Source organism: Gavia stellata, chromosome 2 (assembly GCF_030936135.1).
Source record: "Gavia stellata isolate bGavSte3 chromosome 2, bGavSte3.hap2, whole genome shotgun sequence".
Lineage (NCBI taxonomy): Eukaryota > Metazoa > Chordata > Aves > Gaviiformes > Gaviidae > Gavia > Gavia stellata.
Window position 1 is genome coordinate 88,926,204 of NC_082595.1, and position 20,663 is coordinate 88,946,866.

Here is a 20,663-nt window from a genome sequence, read left to right on the forward strand (position 1 = left end):
CCTTGCAGTCAAGAAGATCACAGACTGGACTGTATGAGCAGCAGTGTAGTCAGCGGGTCATGGTTATTATTTCCTCTTCAGCACTCATGTGGAAAATGGTGTGTAGTTTTTGTGTCCTCCACCATACAAGAGAGATATTGGAAACTGAAGCAAGTCCAGGTGAAGGGCCCATTAAAGGGCTAGGTGCTGGAGTATGTGATAGACAAGGAGAGCCTGAGCAAGGCTGGAGGAGAGAAAATGGTAAGGTGGATCATAATTTGGACTGAGAACAATAAGGTAAATTATTCCGTGAGACGTTTCAAGGAGAAAAAATGTGCTTTCAATGTCCTTGTTACTCTCTGTTGCCATAATCCCTGTCAGGGGAAGAATAGCTGTATAAGAAGTTGGGTGTGAAAAGCTTACGTTCATACTCTCTTCCACAAATTTACAGAGCAATGTCACAATGTCTCCTTAAAGACACCAGCAATCCTACAATTATGATTATTATGATAATCTTATACATATGAAAAAATAATCAAGTGGCATGTGTTTTACCCTTCTAGGGTTTTAGAAGAGCCATTAAATGTCAATGAAATATACCACCTAGCATTATTAAAGGGGCTTTTTAGTATTCAGTCCCAAGAAGCTAAGTTACAAACAAGCCTGCTGTTGATGGATACAGCCTGTGTGAAACAGAACATCACACACACCCATTCTAGCAGTGGTTATGAGCCTCAGGTTCCTGCCCTCACATCTCAAAATGAGGACTTACTATAGTTTCGGATGAAGTTATTGCCAGTTGTAATTAATCAGTGTCACAAAAAAAAAAGAACTTTTTTCTCCTGTTTAATAAGTAAAGAGAAAGAGTTTCCTGCTCAGCAACTCTGTTTTCAAACAGAATGAAGAATCTAGAAAGAATAAAATCATTACTTGGCTTCCTTAGTGCCAAGAGTGCTATTAACCTGGAGTAATGTGTTCTGTATTGTTTAACAACAGCTGATGTAACTAAGGACATGCTGGTAGACATTCCTTCCTTTCCATGCCTTCGTACAGCTGGAGAAGATGGCTGACCAAATTGGAAAGCAATTTAAAGAAGAGTTTATTATAATTTTGACATGAATATGAATTTATAAGCACAGAAAAGGCATTAAATATGTCAGTTTAGCTAAGAATGAGCTGAAAAGAACATAAAGTTGATTATTATTTGGAAAGAGTAAACACAAATAAGAACACTTTTTATGATTCATTACTCAAAGCCATTAATAAATAAACATGAACTTAATTGTAGAAGTGAGGTGAGTGTTAGGAAATAGTTGAACATAACAACATATACTTAGCTGTAGGAATTTATTCTTTTTCAAGAAGTTGTATAGAAACCTGTGTTCCGTGTTGCAGGCTTTAAATTAGACTGGAGAAAATTTTTATTAAAAACATATATACATATCTGAAATAACTCAGTGTTTCTTGTCTTGAAGGCAATAGACTGACTGTGATCCAACAGAAATTATTTATGTTTTCTTTATTTTTTAAAAAATTAGGGGTTTGTTTGTTTGTTTGTTTGTTTTAATTTGATGAGTCTTAGGATCTGTCTACTAATGTCTAAAGATCCACTAATGAAAAATCAGTTATTTGTTGGATACGTATAATAACAAAAGCTATGTTTGTTCTAATAAAATAAGAACACCAGGACATACAGATGAGCATGAAACTTGATCATGTCTCCTATTAAATCATTAGAACAACACCTAGACATGTTTTTGGCTAAGATTCTCCAAGACAATTTTCAAAAACAGTTCAAGTTAGCTTAAACCAGTACTGATTCGGGTAGGCAGCTTTGTAGCAGCTGCGCTGGTCTGAAGGGCAAGAGATTTTCATTTTAAGGATGCAGATTGCTCTTTGCTGGTTGGCCTCTGCCAGAGAATAGTCCCAACCATGTTTCATTTACTAGTAGAGATCTACTTACAAAGTCTGAGGCAAATAATTAATAAAAGAAATCAGAACTCTATGATGAAATAATAGTATGGGTTTGAGAGTCAAAGACCTTTTAATTCACACTTCTCTGAGGAAAAAGGTAACCTTACTAAGGCAAAGGGGAAAAAAAAAATCTGTGTTAAAGTTGTCAGTTTTTTAGCAATTAAACTGAATGATTTGTAATTTCGGACATTTACATTTTCCAGACATTCTTCTGACAAATCTGTCATTTCTGTAACAGAGTCTGCAGAAACTATACCTATGAAAATTAAAATTATTTTAATATTACTTCACCCTAAAAAAGTAGAATGAATTTCACCTGTAGTTTTTACACTTCATAACTTGTTCTGTACAGTGCAGTATTTGACCCTAACGTATTGTTTATTGAAAGCAAGGATGAAATTTTGTTTTCCTATCAGCGTTTTTGTAAATGTTGTCAAGGTTTGTAAGAATATATGTTTTTGATGGGTTGTTCTTTTATTGTAGCTGGTCACTGTGGTTCTCCGGATCCAATTGTAAATGGTCATATTAGTGGAGATGGTTTCAGTTATCGTGATACTGTAGTCTATCAGTGTAATCCTGGCTTTCGACTTGTTGGTACATCTGTCAGAATTTGCCTACAGGATCACAAATGGTCTGGACAAACTCCTGTTTGTGTCCGTAAGTATCAAGAATTGTTCACTGAATTATTGTTAGTATTTTGTTGTAATTGAACATTAACAGTGGATTAGATGTTCAAAGGTGTTTGAATGAGGTGCTCAGATTCCATATTTATTGGACCTATTTTCAATTATAACGGTCATTATGATAATCTAATCCAGTTTCTAACCTAGCACAGGCTGAATAACTGTATTCAGTAATTTCTGATTTCTGTTGTTTCAGAAACAAGATGACATAGGCATTGAAGTGGGCTGAACAGCAGGCTGCAACTGTATAACTTCATATATCTCTTTCTCTCTCTTTCTCCAGGCATAGTTTCTATGTCAAGTGTGGGTTTACTGAGCCTCTCCCCTATTTTTTCACCAGGAATACCAAAATCCCTTGGTCTAATTTCATTGTTTGGTGGGTAAAGCTGGAATACTGTTTATCTGTGCAGTTCTGATGGTGACTGACCATTTTTCCAAGTTGGCCTCCTAATATTTACCAGTGCAAGCCTAGGCATGGTATTGTATTATACCACATCTGTTATAAAAAATATTAACTTTTTTATTCCCTTTAATAGGATTATTTTTTTTCTCTTAATTCACCTACTTTTTAAAATTCCATAATTAATTACTGGAATTGTTGAGTCTTTCCTACTCCCTTCCTCATTTGCATGGCAGGTTTTCTGACATTTTCTGAACCATCAGCGATTTAATCAGAGTCAAGTCTGATTTCTCTGCTTTTTATGATACTATTGTATTGTGTAACTGATTTTATTATTCTTTTTCAGTTTTAATAAGGCTTCCCATTTTTATACAGTTTTTGATATTTTTAATGGAGCGTTTATATAAATTATTTCAATTTTGCAATTTTTTAAGATGTCTGCAATTCAGACAGACATATTTTTGTCTACACAGAGGTATTCACTGAGACAATCAGCTTTTCTGTTCAATCCATGTTAGTATCTTTGCTTCATTTCTGAGAAAATATATTAATCGTAAATCATTAGATTTCAAAATGTTCAGTATTTTCTTTCTTAGTGCTAAAATGAAGATTTAGACCTGTATACAGCTGCAGGAAATATCTGCCAAATGTCACTGTCCTTTTAAAATCCTATTTATATCTTCAAGTGATTTATATTCATCAAAGGAGAAATGCCACCAGCTATCATTATTTCTTTTAGTGGATTAATTTTACCATGCAGAGAATAAACAAAGAGGGACAATAAACAAAATAAACAAAGAAAGAGGGACTGGTGGAGGACATTAAGGTTGGGGACAGCCTTGTCTGTAGCGATCATGAGAAGACAGAGTTTAGGCTCATGTGCAGTATGCACAAAACAACAAGTAGGATTGCAACCTTGGACTTCAGGAGCGCTGACTTTGATCTCCTCAAGGAACTGCTTGGAGAAATCCCATGGGTTAGGGCTCTAGAGGGTAGGGGGGCTCAAGAGAGCTGGATGATATTCAAGTCCTACTTCCTCCAAGCTCAGGATCGGTGTATCCCTAAGAACAAGAAACCAGGCAAGGGAAGCAGGAGACCTGTGTGGTTGAGCAAGGAGCTTCTGAAAAAGCTCAAGTTTATGGTACGTGGAAGAAGGGACTGACCACTTGGGAAGATTACAAGAATGCTGTCAGAGTAGGCAGGAATGAAACAAGGAAAGCCAAGGCCTCCTTGGAATTAAACCTGGCAAGGGATGTCAAGGTCAACAGGAAGGGTTTCTTCAAGTACATTGGAGGCAAAAGGAAAAATAAAGAAAATGTGGGCCTGCTGCTGAATGAGACAGGTGCCATGGTGACAGATGATGCAGAGAAGGCGGAGTTCCTGAATGCTTTCTTTGCTTCAGTCTTTGCTGCTCCGGCCAGCCCTCTGGAGTCCCAGACTTCGGAGGTAACAGAGAAAGTCTGGAAGAAGGAAGGCGCTCCCTTGGTTGAGGAGGATCAAGTTAGAGATCTGTTAAGTAAACTGGTCATCCACAAGTCCATGGGTCCTGATGGGATGCACCCGCGAGTGCTGAGGGAGCTGTCAGAAGTCATTGCTGGGCCACTCTCCCTCATCTCCAGGAAAGGTCCCCGAGAAGAATCAAAGTGCCTGAGGACTGGAGGAAAGCCCATGTTACTCCAGCTTTCAAAAAGGGCAAGAAGGAAGACCCAAGAAATTGCTTGGCATTACAACATGGTTTTCTTTTGCTTATAACTCTGCCAAAGAGCCATACAAGACAATTTTTTTTATGTCAGGAACCAAGCTTCAGATTATTTTTCTAAATTTATTTATTTATTTATTTATTTATTAAAATTTATCATTAAAATATCTTTGTTATTCCTGAGAAGCAAAATGAAAACATACTGTTTACCAATGCTAGAAATGTGCTCCCTAATGTGATACTGAAATGGTCTTCTTACTGATCAGTGTGGATCAGGAACTAGAAATGTAGCAGATGTACCATAAAGAATTTATGGGCTGTGCCCCTGAAAACTTACCAAAACCTGGTCTATATTTTGTGAGATTTTTACAGAAGATCACACATCTTTTTATATTTCTAATTGGCTTTGAAAGGAATTTCGGAGTGGTAAGTACTAGACATTGTAATCCTCAAAAAATTCTCTCTAAGCAAGTACTCGGAGTACTCCACTCATGACTACTTTAGCTTCTTAGTTTCATATGAAAGTCAGCCTCCTTCATCTTACACAATTTGTAATACACAGGTGTTTCCCCATCTCTTTATTGGATAACCAGCTGGATCACACCTTAGCCAAATATTTTCTGAAAGATCTTTTCACTTGCTGGTTATTGGGAGTTAACATGAAATATGAAGATGTCTGATTAGTTCCTTGTGAGTAACAGCACAACAAAAATCAGCAGACTAACCTTCTTTACTAAAAGCATTAATGATGACCAAAGCACAGGCTTAGTTCTTATATCTGGGTACTCAGACTGGATTTTTTTCTGGTCCAAGTACTATCAGTACTACCATTATTTCTTCTGGGTTATGTATTTTCTGTCGTGAGATGGAAGTCTCAGGGGTCTAAAACGATACTGTGTTAAAGACTGGACTTACATTAAGTGGATTGATCTCTTTGCAATATAATAGGGAAATATGTAATTCCTTAGCGAGTATTGATTTCAGACATATCAAGTGCTTCTGTTTTCCCATTACATATTTAAGACTGAGTGTGTGTGTGGATACACATACATGTGTGTGCATGCACGCATAGGGCAGTTATTTATATTAGGATGGAGAAGGGAATTTGTAATTCACTATTTAGATGACATAAACCCAACAGTGGTAACCTTTATTTGAAATGCCTTGGCTACTGCTTAGGTAAACAATATTAAATTGATTGCATAAAAGCCTAGTGGTGGTTGAAAACACTATAATGTCAAAATTATCTATCTACTTTGCTTTTTTTTTTTTTTTAAAGATGCTTTTAACTACTTGCTACTGTGTGAATCCAGCTATTACAGTGTTGATCAGTCAACAGGTCAATGATATCTGGTCACTATAATGGAGCAGTGGCAAAACTAGATGCATTGATTAAGATATCAGCATCCAAGATCTTTAGCTTCTGGAAGGTGTTACAAAACCTGGCATCCTGTCAAGAGTAATGAGGTCTAAACAGGAACTGACTGACTAGGGTATGCTTTTGTTGAAAAGGGCAACTGAACAGGATTATCCTTCGTTATCAGAATTTTTACAAAAGACCTAAATTTTGTGTTGTTAAAACCTATGGCATATAATTTTTTCAGGAAACTGCAAAAAGTTTAAGGTAGTAGCATTTTTTTTAATTTAACAGGTTTTATGTAAGAATTATGTTGACTGATTTAGTATGGGCCTGGAAATTGCTTTATTTATTGAAACTTGATCATCTGCAACAGTTTAAAAATGCAACAACTGGGCTAGAATAAAGTTGATCCTGTGCATGTAGTAAGATTTTATTGTGATGTTTAGGTTTTCATCTTCAAATGCTGCAAATGAGATGGTGCAGAAAGGATTCAAGTGATATAAGTAGATTTATTTACACGATTTAAGGGCTAAATACACAAGTCTGTATACAGGAAGGTGTCCTATTTAATTCCCAAAGATCAGGTACTGTTGAAAATACTGTTTCACAGTTGAACTCTGTGCTAAAATAAAAAAAAACACATTTAAATTATTTTTCACTTGTCTCTTCAATTAAAAAAAAACAACCACAAAGTAATAAAGCAAAAGATAAACCTGTGTATAGGATATTTATTTGAGTATGATAAACATCACTAGCACAATGTTGAAAAGTTGTGTGTGTGTTTGTGTATATATATATATATGTACACATTCTGATTTTATATTGTCGGTATTTATGCTTTTCTGTATTTTTCTATATTATTTTAATGTCTTGTCATGTGGAAAATTAGAGCTTGACCATAGCAAGTGTATTTTATAAGTGTATTTTAAGCATAATCAACACATGTAATACACGTAATGGGAAAGATTTACTCCCAACAATGATTTTTCTATTGCCATAAGAAAATATGATTAAAAGGATCACTACTTCAGTAAAGCAACTCAATAACTTTGGAACAGGAATGCTTCAGAACTCCAGAGTGCTCTGAAGCAGTACATCAAATTCAATTTGTTTGGCCCTACTACATTTTGAAGCTTCCATGGAAAAAATATTTTTTTTAATTTGCATTAGTAGGAAATATGGTGAATTCTCTACATTTTTTAAGGTCTAATACATATCAGATGGGTGTCAAAATGCATATATATATATAAAAATTATTTATATTACCACTTTCAACATAAAGTAAAAAGTAGATTCTAAAAGTTTTATTGAAAAATTAAGGTTTTTCTCCTGGCAGTTAAGAATTCTGAATAAATATATCCTATTTTGTCTTAAATCTCTTGTATAAATATAAAAGACAAATTCAGAAGGAAAAAAAAAAAAGAGCTCCAACCTGCAAGTGATTCCATGGACCAGTACCATTTGGTTAGATACTAACCTACCTATTTCTTTTAACAGCAATCACATGTGGACATCCTGGGAATCCAGCTCACGGAATGACTAATGGCAGTGAGTTCAATTTAAATGACGTTGTAAATTTTACTTGCAACACTGGGTACTTACTTCAGGGTGCTTCTCGAGCACAGTGCCGAAGCAATGGGCAGTGGAGTAGCCCTTTACCCAGTTGCCGAGGTAAGAAACTTTCTCATACAATCTCTGCTCTCTAATGACTTGAGGCATGATCCTTTACCCTGCCTTCAAAATATTGGGCTATAAGTTAGAAACCTGACCTTTAGGAACTTACTGACACCTTTATTTAAGTTTTTGCATTTCTATATTGGAAAATGGAGTTAGGGCTGAGTATTGGGGAAGCCTAGGCTTTTCAGTATTTTACCTCAAAGTTATCAGACTGCAATCAGACTGCAATCCCTAGCATTTAGTTTATAGACATATGAAGTGTGCTTTGTATCACAGAAGTTATATTACATTAATAAATCACAGCTGGCTATCTAGCCTGAATTAGGTGCACTAGAGTACAGTTTCCATAAATGGTCCATTACTCCTACTAAAACATAGTTATGCAAATGAATATTCAGCCATCAAAACACTACTAATTATTCTGTAAATCCTAGCAATACCTAAGAGATGTTCATAACTTTTGTACATGTGAAACCTGATTTTTCTTTGCCCAGAAAAAATTGATAAAGTAAGATTTAATTCTGATTGGTTTTTTGTGAAGACATATCTGAAACTGACTACTAGTATGCTCTGGGTAAGATGGAGATCTTAGAGAGATGAGAATGAAGCAAGGGTTTGTGTTATGATGGAAACTGTGTATCAAATGTACATATTAGGGAAGGACAAAAAGAAACCATTTTAAAACACAATCCAAAGTTCTCAGATTTCATTTTGTCCTTATCATTTATTTATCCAGATGCCACTAACGTGATTAAGATTAAAAGGGAAACAAGTCTCTGAAGTGACCCTATTGTTACTCTTTCCATTTATGGCCATTGTTTTTATTTATCTCCCTCAATCTTTGGCTAGTGTTGCAGAATAGGAAGCTAATATAAAAACTTTGGTCTGTTCCACCAATACCTTTGTCAGTCCACTAAAATCTGTTCATTGGTCTATTGTTTTTATGTATGCCCTGAAATAGCTTGTACTGGTGTAGTACATGCTTTCTCAATGCTGAATCCAATAAGATGCTGATAAAATTTAATGATATTGTGAAAAGTTTTCTTTTGAATCACTGAGGTAGATTGAATATCTTCTGGCTATAAAATAGATGTAAATTATCAGAGAGGTGAAAGGCAATACATGAGGTGAATCTTGTAAGATATACTGAATGATCTCAAAAGCCTGGATAAAAGTTTTTGAGATACTGTATATCCTTCAGTGCTCTTTTTGTGAAGGCTCCAGAAGGAAACATATTTTAATGGATCTATTTTAAAAATGTCGTTCCTCGTCATATTCCCTTTTCAAAGCTGGAATTGTCTGGGTCCATTTATAACTTTTAACAACAGTACTAATTTCCAAATGTGTAAACCAAAAACAAATAAAAAATGCTTAGTCTCTGGAGACAACCTGATGATTTTGCCTGGTATGGAACATGCAAAGAAATAGAACACAAAGTTTAATCAATCGATCGATTGATCAATTGATCTCTCTATGCATGTATGCATAAACATAGAAAAAAAAATATATATTATACCTCAGACAGATTTTTGAGTGTTACATTGGAATTGGCAAGGCTGGCAAGATTTTTCCTCTGTGACATAATTTGGAAAATCTTTGCTAAATCATGCATCCTCTGAAAGGAATATCACACAAGTCACTTAGGTTTTTCCTTAGACTGATGAACCTTTCAGTTCTTTTGCGTGTTTTGTATCTCATGCCTGAATGCTGACTACAAAATTAAGAAGCTAAATACTACTTTACAAGTTTAAAAAATGTGATTTTTTAAATCATCTCATCTTCCACTATTGTGAATACAAGTCTGGAATTCTATTGTCCTCTCTGATTAGACAGGTCCAGGTTAGACAGCTTGTTGAAAAGTGGGTTAATAGTAAAGCAGATAAAATAACTTCTCCAGAAATGCAATGGCTAGTAAGCTTTTATCAAGTATTTTCTTTCACTGGAAAAATGATCACTTAAATGTTAAATCAAGGCGAGTACTAAGCTTTTAGTCCTTTGTAACTTGTCTTTAATGTGCTAAAGGAAATTGCAGTCAGCAAAGTTGTGCTAAGGATACTAGCACTGGGACTAAAAATCATGTAATAAGAAGCTAACTTCAGCTGTTGGTAGCTTCATTATCTCCACCTGTTGGTTTATTAAAAATCATATTGTGTTACAATGGTTGTTTCTAAGAATAATAATTATCTTTGGTGATTAGCTCATGATACTGTCTGAGATAGGTGATGCAATTTCAAGCTCAGTGTGTGTGGAATTAGATCTTTCATTCTCATTAAAACAATACAGAGATGGCAATTCCCTCAGTCACTACCCTCAGCATTTATTCAAGTCAGTTAACTAGCATAGCAATATAATTACCGGAACAGAGAAACAGGAATTAGCAAATTGTTCCTATTTAGGCTCATATGCCTTTTTTTCCCTTTTATACTGTTTTGTATTGCTAGACTTTAGTGAACAAACTCCTCTATCTCATTTGTGAGGCAATTAAGTAAGGTTTTGTTTGTTGAAAATATATACTTTTTCACATATCTTGTAGATGCAGCCCAGCTCTACTCTATTTGACTGTCAAAAGCAGAGATTGCATGGTTTTACTGAAGTTCAACCCAATTTACAAACTGAGTTACTCAGCTATTTAACTTGAACTCGAGTACATTTATTAAAAGGAAAACAAGTGAAAGAGGAAAAAAAAAAAGGAAATTTATGAAAAATAATGCAAAGGCTGAGAAGATTTAAAAAATAAGAACATAAGAATTAGGAGACTTACAGTTACTCCAACATTATTTCAGTTGTGTCCTGTCTACTTTAATTTTCCTTTTTTAGCTCATTACATGAATTTCAGTTTGATCCAGGCCAATTTATGGTCTGAAATTTTGTTTAGGGATGTTGGTTTTCTGAAAGTAGTGAGTAATATAGATGCAACTCTGCCAAGATGCAAACTCCTATCACAAATGAGTGGCCCGGAGTTCTCCCAGTTGAGTATCTACAAATTTGTCTATTCTCATACAGGTGGTGTAAAGTTGGACTTTTGCCTTTCACTCAGTGTTTCTTCACTTCATTCTTCCCTTCACTTAGTACTACTTTTTCTATAACAGCAGGTATTTTTCAGTGACTTGTATCTCTTCCATCATGAACTGTGAGGACTCAATCTTGTCACCTACTGCATGTCTGTTGCCTCACTGTAGGTCTGTATTACAAAGCATAGAGTTTTTTAGGAACTCTAATCAATAAAGATTTAAAAGTTGTCAAAATCAGTGTAACTTAAGTATTTATATAATTACATCTAGAAATAGTCATCAATATAGGGAATGGATAATTAATTGTTTTTCTATACTGGAAAGTTTGTTAGTGTATCATTTGGGAGAATGTTATCTCTAGTTAAAAGAAGGAACTAGGTTCTTTTCTGTCTTGTGCATCACCAAGAATTTTATTTAAAATACAATTAAAACTGTAAGTATTATTCAAATGTCACCACTTTTGTCCCAGAAATTACAAAAATGAAGATGTACAAGAAATAAAGAACCAAAGCTGAGTCTCAGAGAAATGGTTGAGCATAAGAAGCTCACAATTAAGGGGAGAAAAAGAGATGGTCAGACTAATACAGAAGTGTTGAGGTGTGATCAACCTTGAACTCCAGGTTGACATTTAAGTGTTTGAAAAAGAGATAAGTCATAAAGTTTGCAGTTTCTTTAAGAAATCCTACCTTTGGGTTCTGTAGAGAAATATACTATCTCAAGTAACAATAACTATTGTAAAAGTTTTTGTGCACTAGAAGATACTTAGTTGTAGTCTGAAGGGAATAGTCAACATCAACTTCAGTTTATGCATATCAGTGTTAGAGTATTTCTATACCATTGACCTACTACGTGCATCTCTGATCAAAAAATTTTGGAGATTTTATTTCAACTATAAGAAATTTTAAAATGTTGTATTAATTGTCTTGAGAATTGGTACTTTCTTATTTTATGTTAGTGTGGTGGGTTGACCTTGCAGTCAGTACGAAGCAGTTTCTCTCTGCTGTTCCTTCTTTCTTAATATTTTCCTCTTGACTGGCGTGGGTTCTCCACGGGCTGGAATTCCTTCAGGAATATCAGTCTGCTCTGATGTGTGTCCTCCATTGGCTGCAGAGAATAACTGCTCCCCCATGGACTACCTTCTCCTCTAACACCAGTGTTCCCTCTATTGTTTCTCACTAATTTTTTTGTGCCCTCCTCTCTCTGTGGTGTTTTCTGCCCATTCCTAAATGTATTTTCACAGAAACACAAACTTCCCTCATGGACTCAGATGTGATTTGAGGAGAGACTGAGAGCTGGGGTTGTTCATCCTAGAGAAGAGAAGGCTCAGGGGAATCTTATCAATGCTTATCTAAAGGAAGGTGTAAAAAAAGACAGCCAGAGTTCTCAGTGGTGCCCAGTGAAAGGACAAGAGGCAAAGGGCATGAATTGAAACATAAGAAAAAACTTTTTAATTGTGAGGGTTGTCAAGCACCTAAACAGATTGCTCAGAGAGGTTGTGGAGTTTCCATTCTTAGAGGTATTCAAAACCTGACTGGACAAAGCCCTGGGCAGACTGCTTTAGCTGTCCCTTGTGACTTCAACTATTCTGTGATTCTATGATTCCGTATAATTTATGACTAGAGACTTTGACAGATGCATTTGGAGAATCTTGCTGAGGTGGTATGTGGTGTCTCCAGACCTATTTTTCTGCTGATCCCACTGTTTTAGGCTACTACATAACAAAGATTTAACAAAAATAAGCAGACTGCAAGCTTTTCACATTAAAACACAGTCTCGGAGACTAAGGTAAAATGGAATCAAACTATGAGACTGTAACCTAGATCATCTGATCTAGGGTAACTAGATGGGTAACTAAGGTAACTTCTTAACCATCTCTGCATGATCATCCAGAACTCAAAAAACACATTAAAATACATATAAGTAAAGAGGATACACCTATTTTCCCCAAAATAGATGAATACAGAGCAAAAGGAAAGAAAGTTCAACGAATAAAAATTTATTCCACATATTGACTAAACACTGTAACAGACTATCTAAATCCTAAGGTCCCAAAACCCTACTGTTTCTAGCCTGCAGCATCAAAGCTTATGCTTAACTTGACACTGTTAAGAACCCTCACTGAAGATGCCTGCATGCTGCTGCTCACAATGAATTTAGGAATTCACTGTGAAACAAAACCTTTTTGTATTCCTTCAAAAGAATAAAAAGGGAAGTACCAAGCAGTGTGGTTCAAACCTCCGTATTGGCCAGACATGTTTCCACAGAACACTTCTCTGCATGCATCTACCTAGTTTAATTCTACCTGTATATCTGGGCAAAGGAGTCTTCTCTTCTGTAAGCTGCCTTCCTATAACCTCACAGGATAATTACATTTACATCATTTCACTGAGAGCAGAATTTGATATACCTTTTAGGATTTTTACTTCCATAAATACTATATTTTTGGAACATATGCTGTGAAAATCGTTGTAACATATTTTTATGATAGTTGTGCTTTTCTGTTTATAATTTGATATAGTTTGGATTAAAATATGAATCTGTATGGTTCAAAATTATTAGAGATTCTTTTTGCCAAAAAGGCTTAAATAAAATAAATCTTGAATTACATTATTTACATGAAAGAAGAGCAAAAAGTCCTTTTTTGTTAGATTTAAGAAATAATAAAGTGCATTTCAATTACAAAATCATGCTGAAATGATGATTTTACATCCATGATTAAAAAAAAAATAAATCAAATTCTACCAACTAAATGGCTTATCTCAAATTTACTCTTAATGAACTGATTAGAACTTACCTAAAGCAAGTAATACCACTTCTTTTGGCATCTGCCTTTAATTCTAAAATTACTCTTTATCTAATGGGTGAAAAACATTTATATTAAAGTTCATTGTTAGTGATGAATTATAAATTTGTGTACAAAGAAAGTAAATCTTCCAGCTCCTTAAATATACTGCTGGGAAGGGATTATGTTTCTGGCAAACCTGTATCATTTAATACAACAGAGATTTACGTATGACCTTTCTTTCAAACTTTGGTTGAGTTCACTTGAGTCAATAATGAACTTGGCTTCATTTCACTGAGACTCTACATGCAGTTATTACAAAATGTAGATTACTGCTTGAAGCTAGTTCAGAAGATTATTTTATTTTATTTTATTTTATTTTATTTTATTTTATTTTATTTTGCAGCTGAGCTATTATGTATGCATGGAAAACATTGATATTTTCAGAAAATAAAGCTCGCAGTTCTCAGGCACTCTTTTGCGATGATAGATTGCTTCTATCTGTTGCATCAGTAGTAGGTTAACTACTAAGTCACTGGCAGGAAATTTACCAAAGAAATTACATGAGGTTTTTTTCCTGACAAAAAAAGTAGTGCACACTAAAGATCATATGTGCTACTCTAGAGCCATATGATAAAAACTTGTATGAAACAAAGTACTAAAATATGTTTGTATATCCTAAATGCACTGAAAGCACTGTACTGCTTTACAGTGGTATTTTCCCCTACTCCAGGATGTCATTATTCTGATAATTTAATAATTATTTTACTGGTGATAGACACAATACATCAGTTTGCCACTGTTCTCACAACCTGCTTTGGCATAGCAAGTAAAACTTTAAATGAACACATATTTTAATATTGGATTTTGGATCTGTCTTCTGAGGTAACATAACCATTAAAACACCTATATCTTGGAAAAACTTGTGTTCCTACTCTTTCTTTCACAAGTAAAAAAATGGCTTGTTTTGATGTTGGGATGCTTTGTGAGATAAAAACCCCAACTTTTTTGAATTATCAACACAATAACATTTGGTTTAAAATTTGTATTTAACCATATATACATATATTTTTTTTAAGATTAGTAATAGTCTTGCCTAGAATGTTGAGATCGCTGAAGTATGTTTTTTATGAAACAGGGCATTTTCATCTCCACATGTACTCTATCTTTGCCTTTATTTATTTGATAAAGAAAATGTCAAATAGTTGGTTTACTTGCCTTTAAACTGGAATCAAATGCTATTGGAAAAGTTCCGATAGCCAAATCTATCTTCTCTTTGGAAAACCTGCCTGCGTAGATCTTGGTGAACCCTGAATGTGCTACCCCAGAACTAGCTATGAAAATATCAAATCCTAAAACAAACATGTTCAGTATAGATTTTTTTCCCTTTGCCATTTGGAACTGCTTTCCATTTTGTCTTTGGAAGCACAGAAAGCCAATCTCTGCACCTTCAACTTTTCGTAACAACTCTTAACCACCAAAATGAGAACTGAATCAGATGGTCTCATCAGGGCTCTGCACTCCTGATTGCACTGCAGGTCATTTTTCACATACTATACTTGAAGTAAGAACTGCTGTATTAAACACCACACTTAACCACATCTTCTGGAATGCAAGGGTTTGCAAGAAGCTTTTCTTGCTCTGTTTTCTTTGCTTTGGCATTGGATAAACTGTCCTATCACCTGCTGCCAGGTCATAAAGCAGTGTCAGATTCATAATCTCTGTCAGGAAAAGTTTATATCCTTTGCTACTGTTCCCTTCAGAGTCCATTATATCTTCTTATAAATGAGATTTAAGAGATTTTCTCCTACTAAAAACGTTTCTTAAAACTAGAAATTTTTTACTGGGAAGAACTGTTTGACAAAGTTGCAGAGGTTTGAGCTAGCTCACATTCTCCAGTCTGTATCAGTAAGTCCATGCTATTTGTTAGTAATAAAGAATTCAGGTGTCTCTTTGTTCATTTTTCCTTGTTTTGTACTGAATTTCTAATTTGAAAGGTTTTTCTTTTTTTATCTCATTACTGACAGATTCTTGAAAAGCTCAGTTAGACTTTTTGTCTTATCAGGAATCTGATATCTACAAGGAACTCAATTTTGTCATGTTTTCTTTAGTGGGTATATCATTTGAACCAGTGGTAATATGTTCCACTCCTTCACTGAAAAGAAAAATAACCTTTCTGATGACAGCTGATAGAAGGGTGGGAGAAGTTGAGACTGATGACCAATTATTCTTATCCACAGATAAAGAAACTCCAAACCTAAGCAGTTTTCCATCTATGGTACTATCAAGGATTCATATAAGCTGAGAAAATTTTGTGGGTTTTTTTCAGTTTTGTTTTTCCAAAGTCAGAGGCCTTTGTTGAGACTTTTGCATACTTTGAATGTTAGATATACCTAATCTGTTCATGTTGATAGCATGTTGATATCCTTCAGAAGGATAATTAGAACTTGACTAAATTTCCTAAATAAAGAGGTGAGGTGCTATGGGAGATGCCATACAGTGTCTGAGATATTTACCTGGAGCTGACAGAGATGACACAGGACTTGAAGTTACTCCTGAGCCTCTATGGAGTGGCACCTGCCTGGAGATCAGGCAAAGACATCTCAAAAGGTAGTAGAAACATCTTTTGGGGCAAATGAATAGAGTTCCTCTCACATGTGAAAAAATGCTCTGATTAAGAAAAATCTAAAGAGAAAGACTTTAAGACATGTCCCCAGAGTTTGTATTATTATGACAAAAGTTGTTGTGTTGATACTACTTGTACATAGATGCCCACAAATGAATTTACATATAAACAAGGCATCTAGAGAACAATGACAGGTAAGTACCTTATCTTTCTGATGTATCTGCTAGTGTAACACCTGGTTTCATGCTGGGAATGCAATAGGAAGAAGAAATTTCATATGTATCCAAGAGACACATACATGCTTTTTAAATTAGTTAATCTGGTGTTGCAAAAAAGGTGTTGTTTTATAGAATTGGACCAACTCAGTTCAAAGCTTAAAAAAATAACTGCAAATTCATGGAATTTCTTTTAATGTACTTCTTACTCAATTTTTATTTTAGTATAGAGTTAGCTAGTTAGTTATCAGAGCACTCTGGCAGAAATTTTCCAATAAAAACATAAGAAAACCTGCATTTTTTGTAACAATGAGAGAATTCTTGGCATGTTTATATCAATGGCAAATATTTTGGAATTCAATTAAAAACGTTGTGTGTCTTAACTTTTCATTTTGCAAACAAACAATTGTGAACTATATACTTCGTTGAATCTATTAATGTTAGTTAAGGTCTTGTTTATACCAAGATATTATTTAGCAAATTATTAGTGTTAATTTGCACTATTACCAACATTGATACTACAGTAATTTCAGCGAAAATTTCCTTGGTCTAGGTTCATCAGAATCATGATGTCCGGACCTTAGATTTTGGATAGATTTTAATAATGTATGTAAAAACACAAAACACTGTTTCCTAAATAAATATTTTCATTTATGGTTTCCATGGCCAGAATTTCTGTGATAAAAACACTGTCCAACTGGCCCCCATTGAAAAAATAACAATTAAAAAATCAAAATTCTATGTATTTGAGACTTGCAAAGTTGTAAGTTGAGCAGTTTTTTGGTTTGTTTTTTTTTGCTTTACTTCACTGAACAGTTATAATTGTTGTGTATTGCTGACTTTACACTGAACTTTGCTAAATTCCATAGACTGGCAATTTTGTAATCATATTTTCGCAAGCAGTGCCTTCTTTTTTTATAGGCAGCTTTTCTTAGAATTTGTCATAAAGTCAGACTGAATTCTCTGCTCTTATTCAGTCTGAGTGTCAGTCCCTATACATGTTCTAGATACCAACACTAATGCAATAGTTTTCAAATAAAAAAGTTTAAAACCACTGTTGATCAGATATGAAAGTTTAAAAAAGCAGCTTAACATTTTTTCTGTCAAGAAAAAAAAAAGGAGAAAAAGAAAGCGAGAACAAGAAATGAAATATTGTGAATGATGTACTTTTTGATGATCATTCAACTTTTTAACAGAAAACTGCCTAAAGGACTCTGACATGGTATTTTCACTTCTTTGTCCTCAAGGGTTTGAATCTACTCAGTGTGAGGTCCCAAAGTCATCAGGGCAGACTTAAAGCATTCTCCTGCTTTTCTCAACAGACTAAATTGAGAGTGCCAGAATTCATTTCCCATGTAACTCTTGACAGCTGTCATTGAGAGAAAGCAATCTCCATCTACTCTTACTGTAATTTACAACTGAGTCCCCAGGGTGAAAGGCAATCAGGGAAACTACTGCCTTAGTTCTGTATGCTGGTCAACTCAAATTCTTTTCTAAAGTACTCCTTACTGCAACCCTTCTTAGCAGCACCACACTCGTGTATATATATATTTAAAAACCTAAAGCTGTTGTTAAATGGCACTGTAGGCATAACTTTGTTTACTTTTTAGCTTGAGGGATAGTATTCTCTTGCATAATAATTTGATAAAACTTCATGTATGATGCAAGAATTTTGTTGCACAGAGCACATGTTTAAATTATGCATTCAGTGACTAGCCTGTGTTTTATTCATCACTGAGTTGGCTAAACAGATACTACTGGTACAAGAATGAGAACAGTGTATCACACAGACAAATTTATACTTTGGGACTGTAATATATTGCTTGAACATTCCATATTTCTGGTGTGCATGGAGAATTAAGTTTTTCTATTCTCCCTATTGTATCTCAAAGACAAATCAGTTAGAATTGCTTTTGGGTTGCTTTAGGGCAGCATATCTTCATGAAACAGAGTTCTTTTTTCTTAATTTCTAATATTGGCTTTTCAGAACATAACTAGGCAGGTTTACCCATTAAAACAAAGTTTCAACTTTAAGCAAATATATTTTATTTTGTTTTATTTTAATAATCTCAGCTGTACTAAAAAAAGGGACAGCTGTTGTGAATGCTTGTTAAAAATTAAAGCCAGGGAAAGACTTGAGTAATCCATAGGATGGGAAGAATTTTTGAAAATAATTGTATTCATGAATGTGCAAAGCCTTCAATAAATGTGAGAATTTTGCAATATGCTTCAGATTTTTTTTCTATTTCATTAGAATATTCTGATATTAAAATTGGAAGAATTTGACCAAATAGTTTCAATATTCTGTTTCAACTAAGCCAGTGTATATTTGAGTGTCGTAACAATGATTTTCACTAAATTAAAGTGGAAAAAACTTTTGCTCTTTCTTTTGAACAAATTCTAAAATGTCATTTCACTGTTTATTTTACTGCTTTTTACTTTTACACTATTTTTATCTATGCAGTATTTCACTGTTTATTTTTAAATAAAACAGTTTATCACTTTGATCTAGAAATAAAATAAGGATACAATATTATGGTTAAAGAAATAGTACTTTCTGATATTCTGGAGTTCTCACAACTCCCAAATGAGATTCCCATGTGGCTGATAGTCCATGAAGCCACGGCAGGTTGTCTGCATTTTTGCTCTGGAAGGCCTTTTTCCTTTTAAATGTTTGTGCCTGTAGATTCCTAGTATCCTCCTCATTCCAGCAAAAGAGAGTACTAGGGCATCTGCTGCATTTCTGTCCCTCATTCAGAACTTCAGGCAAGGCATTACTTTTCTCCCCACAGCAGCCCTATCCTGGAGTCACTGTGTGAACATAGCAAGCAGTGATCTTCACAGTAAACCAGTTGCAGAGCATTCATTCTGTCTTCACATACACTCTTGAAAAAAACATAGCAATGACTTTTTAAAATGGTGGTGGTAGACGAGCTCTCACTTAGGATGTGATAAAGTCTAAGCTCTTATTCAGCCTGAGGATTATCAAAGTGACTTCTTTTAAAGACTGTCCAGTGTTCTGAAGGTGGGTATTCCTTATCGCTCCTATTTGTGGTTTGTTGGTTTGAAGAGCAGAAGTTAAGATTTTTTTATGGTCAGAAAAAGGTGTAAGAGGGAATATGAAACTCTAACATAGTCCTTAGTGCCTTCAATTACAGTGAACAGATTTGATTCCAGAAACTACTCCGAGGACTGTTTGTTTTATCCTGTTACTGTTTAATATAAAAAGAAATATGGAAAGGTTCTGTGTATTAGAGATAATTTATAAACCAGGTTTATATTTTCTTATCAATGGAAAACTGTCCAAAAGTCAGAAGCATGAAAGTAGGGAAGAGTTCAGATTTATAGACAAACTTTTGATCCAAAGGTATTGAACAAACATAATAATGCTACCAAGCCCTCTTCCCAGAGCTGAAAGTAAGGTGTGCAATTAAGCTCCTTTGTATCCTAGAAGTAATGAAAGGCAAAAGAAGCATAATGGCACTCTTGCAAATCCAAGTATTGGAAACTGACAACCCTCATTCAAGGGGAATTACGTTGCATATGTATCTCTATCAGTAAATTCAAAAAGTCAGACAGACTTGAAACAGTAATGTAGATCACCGAAAAAACACCTATACACTGATCACTGATTACTGGCTGGATGGCCGAGCCCAGAGAGTTGTGGTAAATGGGGTGAAATCCAGTTGGCATCCAGTCACAAGCGGAGTCCCCCAGGGCTCAGTTTTGGGGCCGGTCGTGTTTAATATCTTTATCGATGATCTGGATGAGGGGATAGAGTGCACCCTCAGCAAGTTTGCAGATGACACCAAGCTGGGCGGGAGTGTTGATCTGCTCGAGGGTAGGAAGGCTCTGCCGAGGGATCTGGACAGGCTGGATTGATGGGCTGAGTCCAATGGATGAGGTTCAACAAGGCCAAGTGCCGCGTCCTGCACTTGGGTCACAACAACCCCATGCAACGCTACAGGCTTGCGGAAGAGTGGCTGGAAAGCTCCCCCACAGAAAAGGACCTGGGGGTGTTGATCGACAGCCGGCTGAATATGAGCCAGCAGTGTGCCCAGGTGGCCAAGAAGGCCAACGGCATCCTGGCCTGTATCAGAAATAGTGTGGCCAGCAGGAGTAGGGAGGTGATCGTGCCTCTGTACTCGGCGCTGGTGAGGCCACACCTTGAATACTGTGTTCAGTTTTGGGCCCCTCACTACAAGAAAGACATTGAGGTGCTGGAGCATGTCCAGAGAAGGGCGACGAAGCTGGTGA

The 20,663-nt window shown here is 35.3% G+C and overlaps 1 protein-coding gene across 1 annotated transcript in view; it reads left to right on the forward strand.

Moving 5' to 3' along the window:
- The window catches only part of CSMD1 (CUB and Sushi multiple domains 1), a 1,256,706-nt gene that overhangs the window by 1,190,237 nt on the left and 45,806 nt on the right, over positions 1-20,663 (forward strand). Inside the window, exons 53-54 of the mRNA XM_059835885.1 lie at positions 2,437-2,610; positions 7,593-7,766. Coding sequence (XP_059691868.1) covers positions 2,437-2,610; positions 7,593-7,766 — 348 coding nt within the window. The remainder of the gene's footprint in view (positions 1-2,436; positions 2,611-7,592; positions 7,767-20,663) is intronic.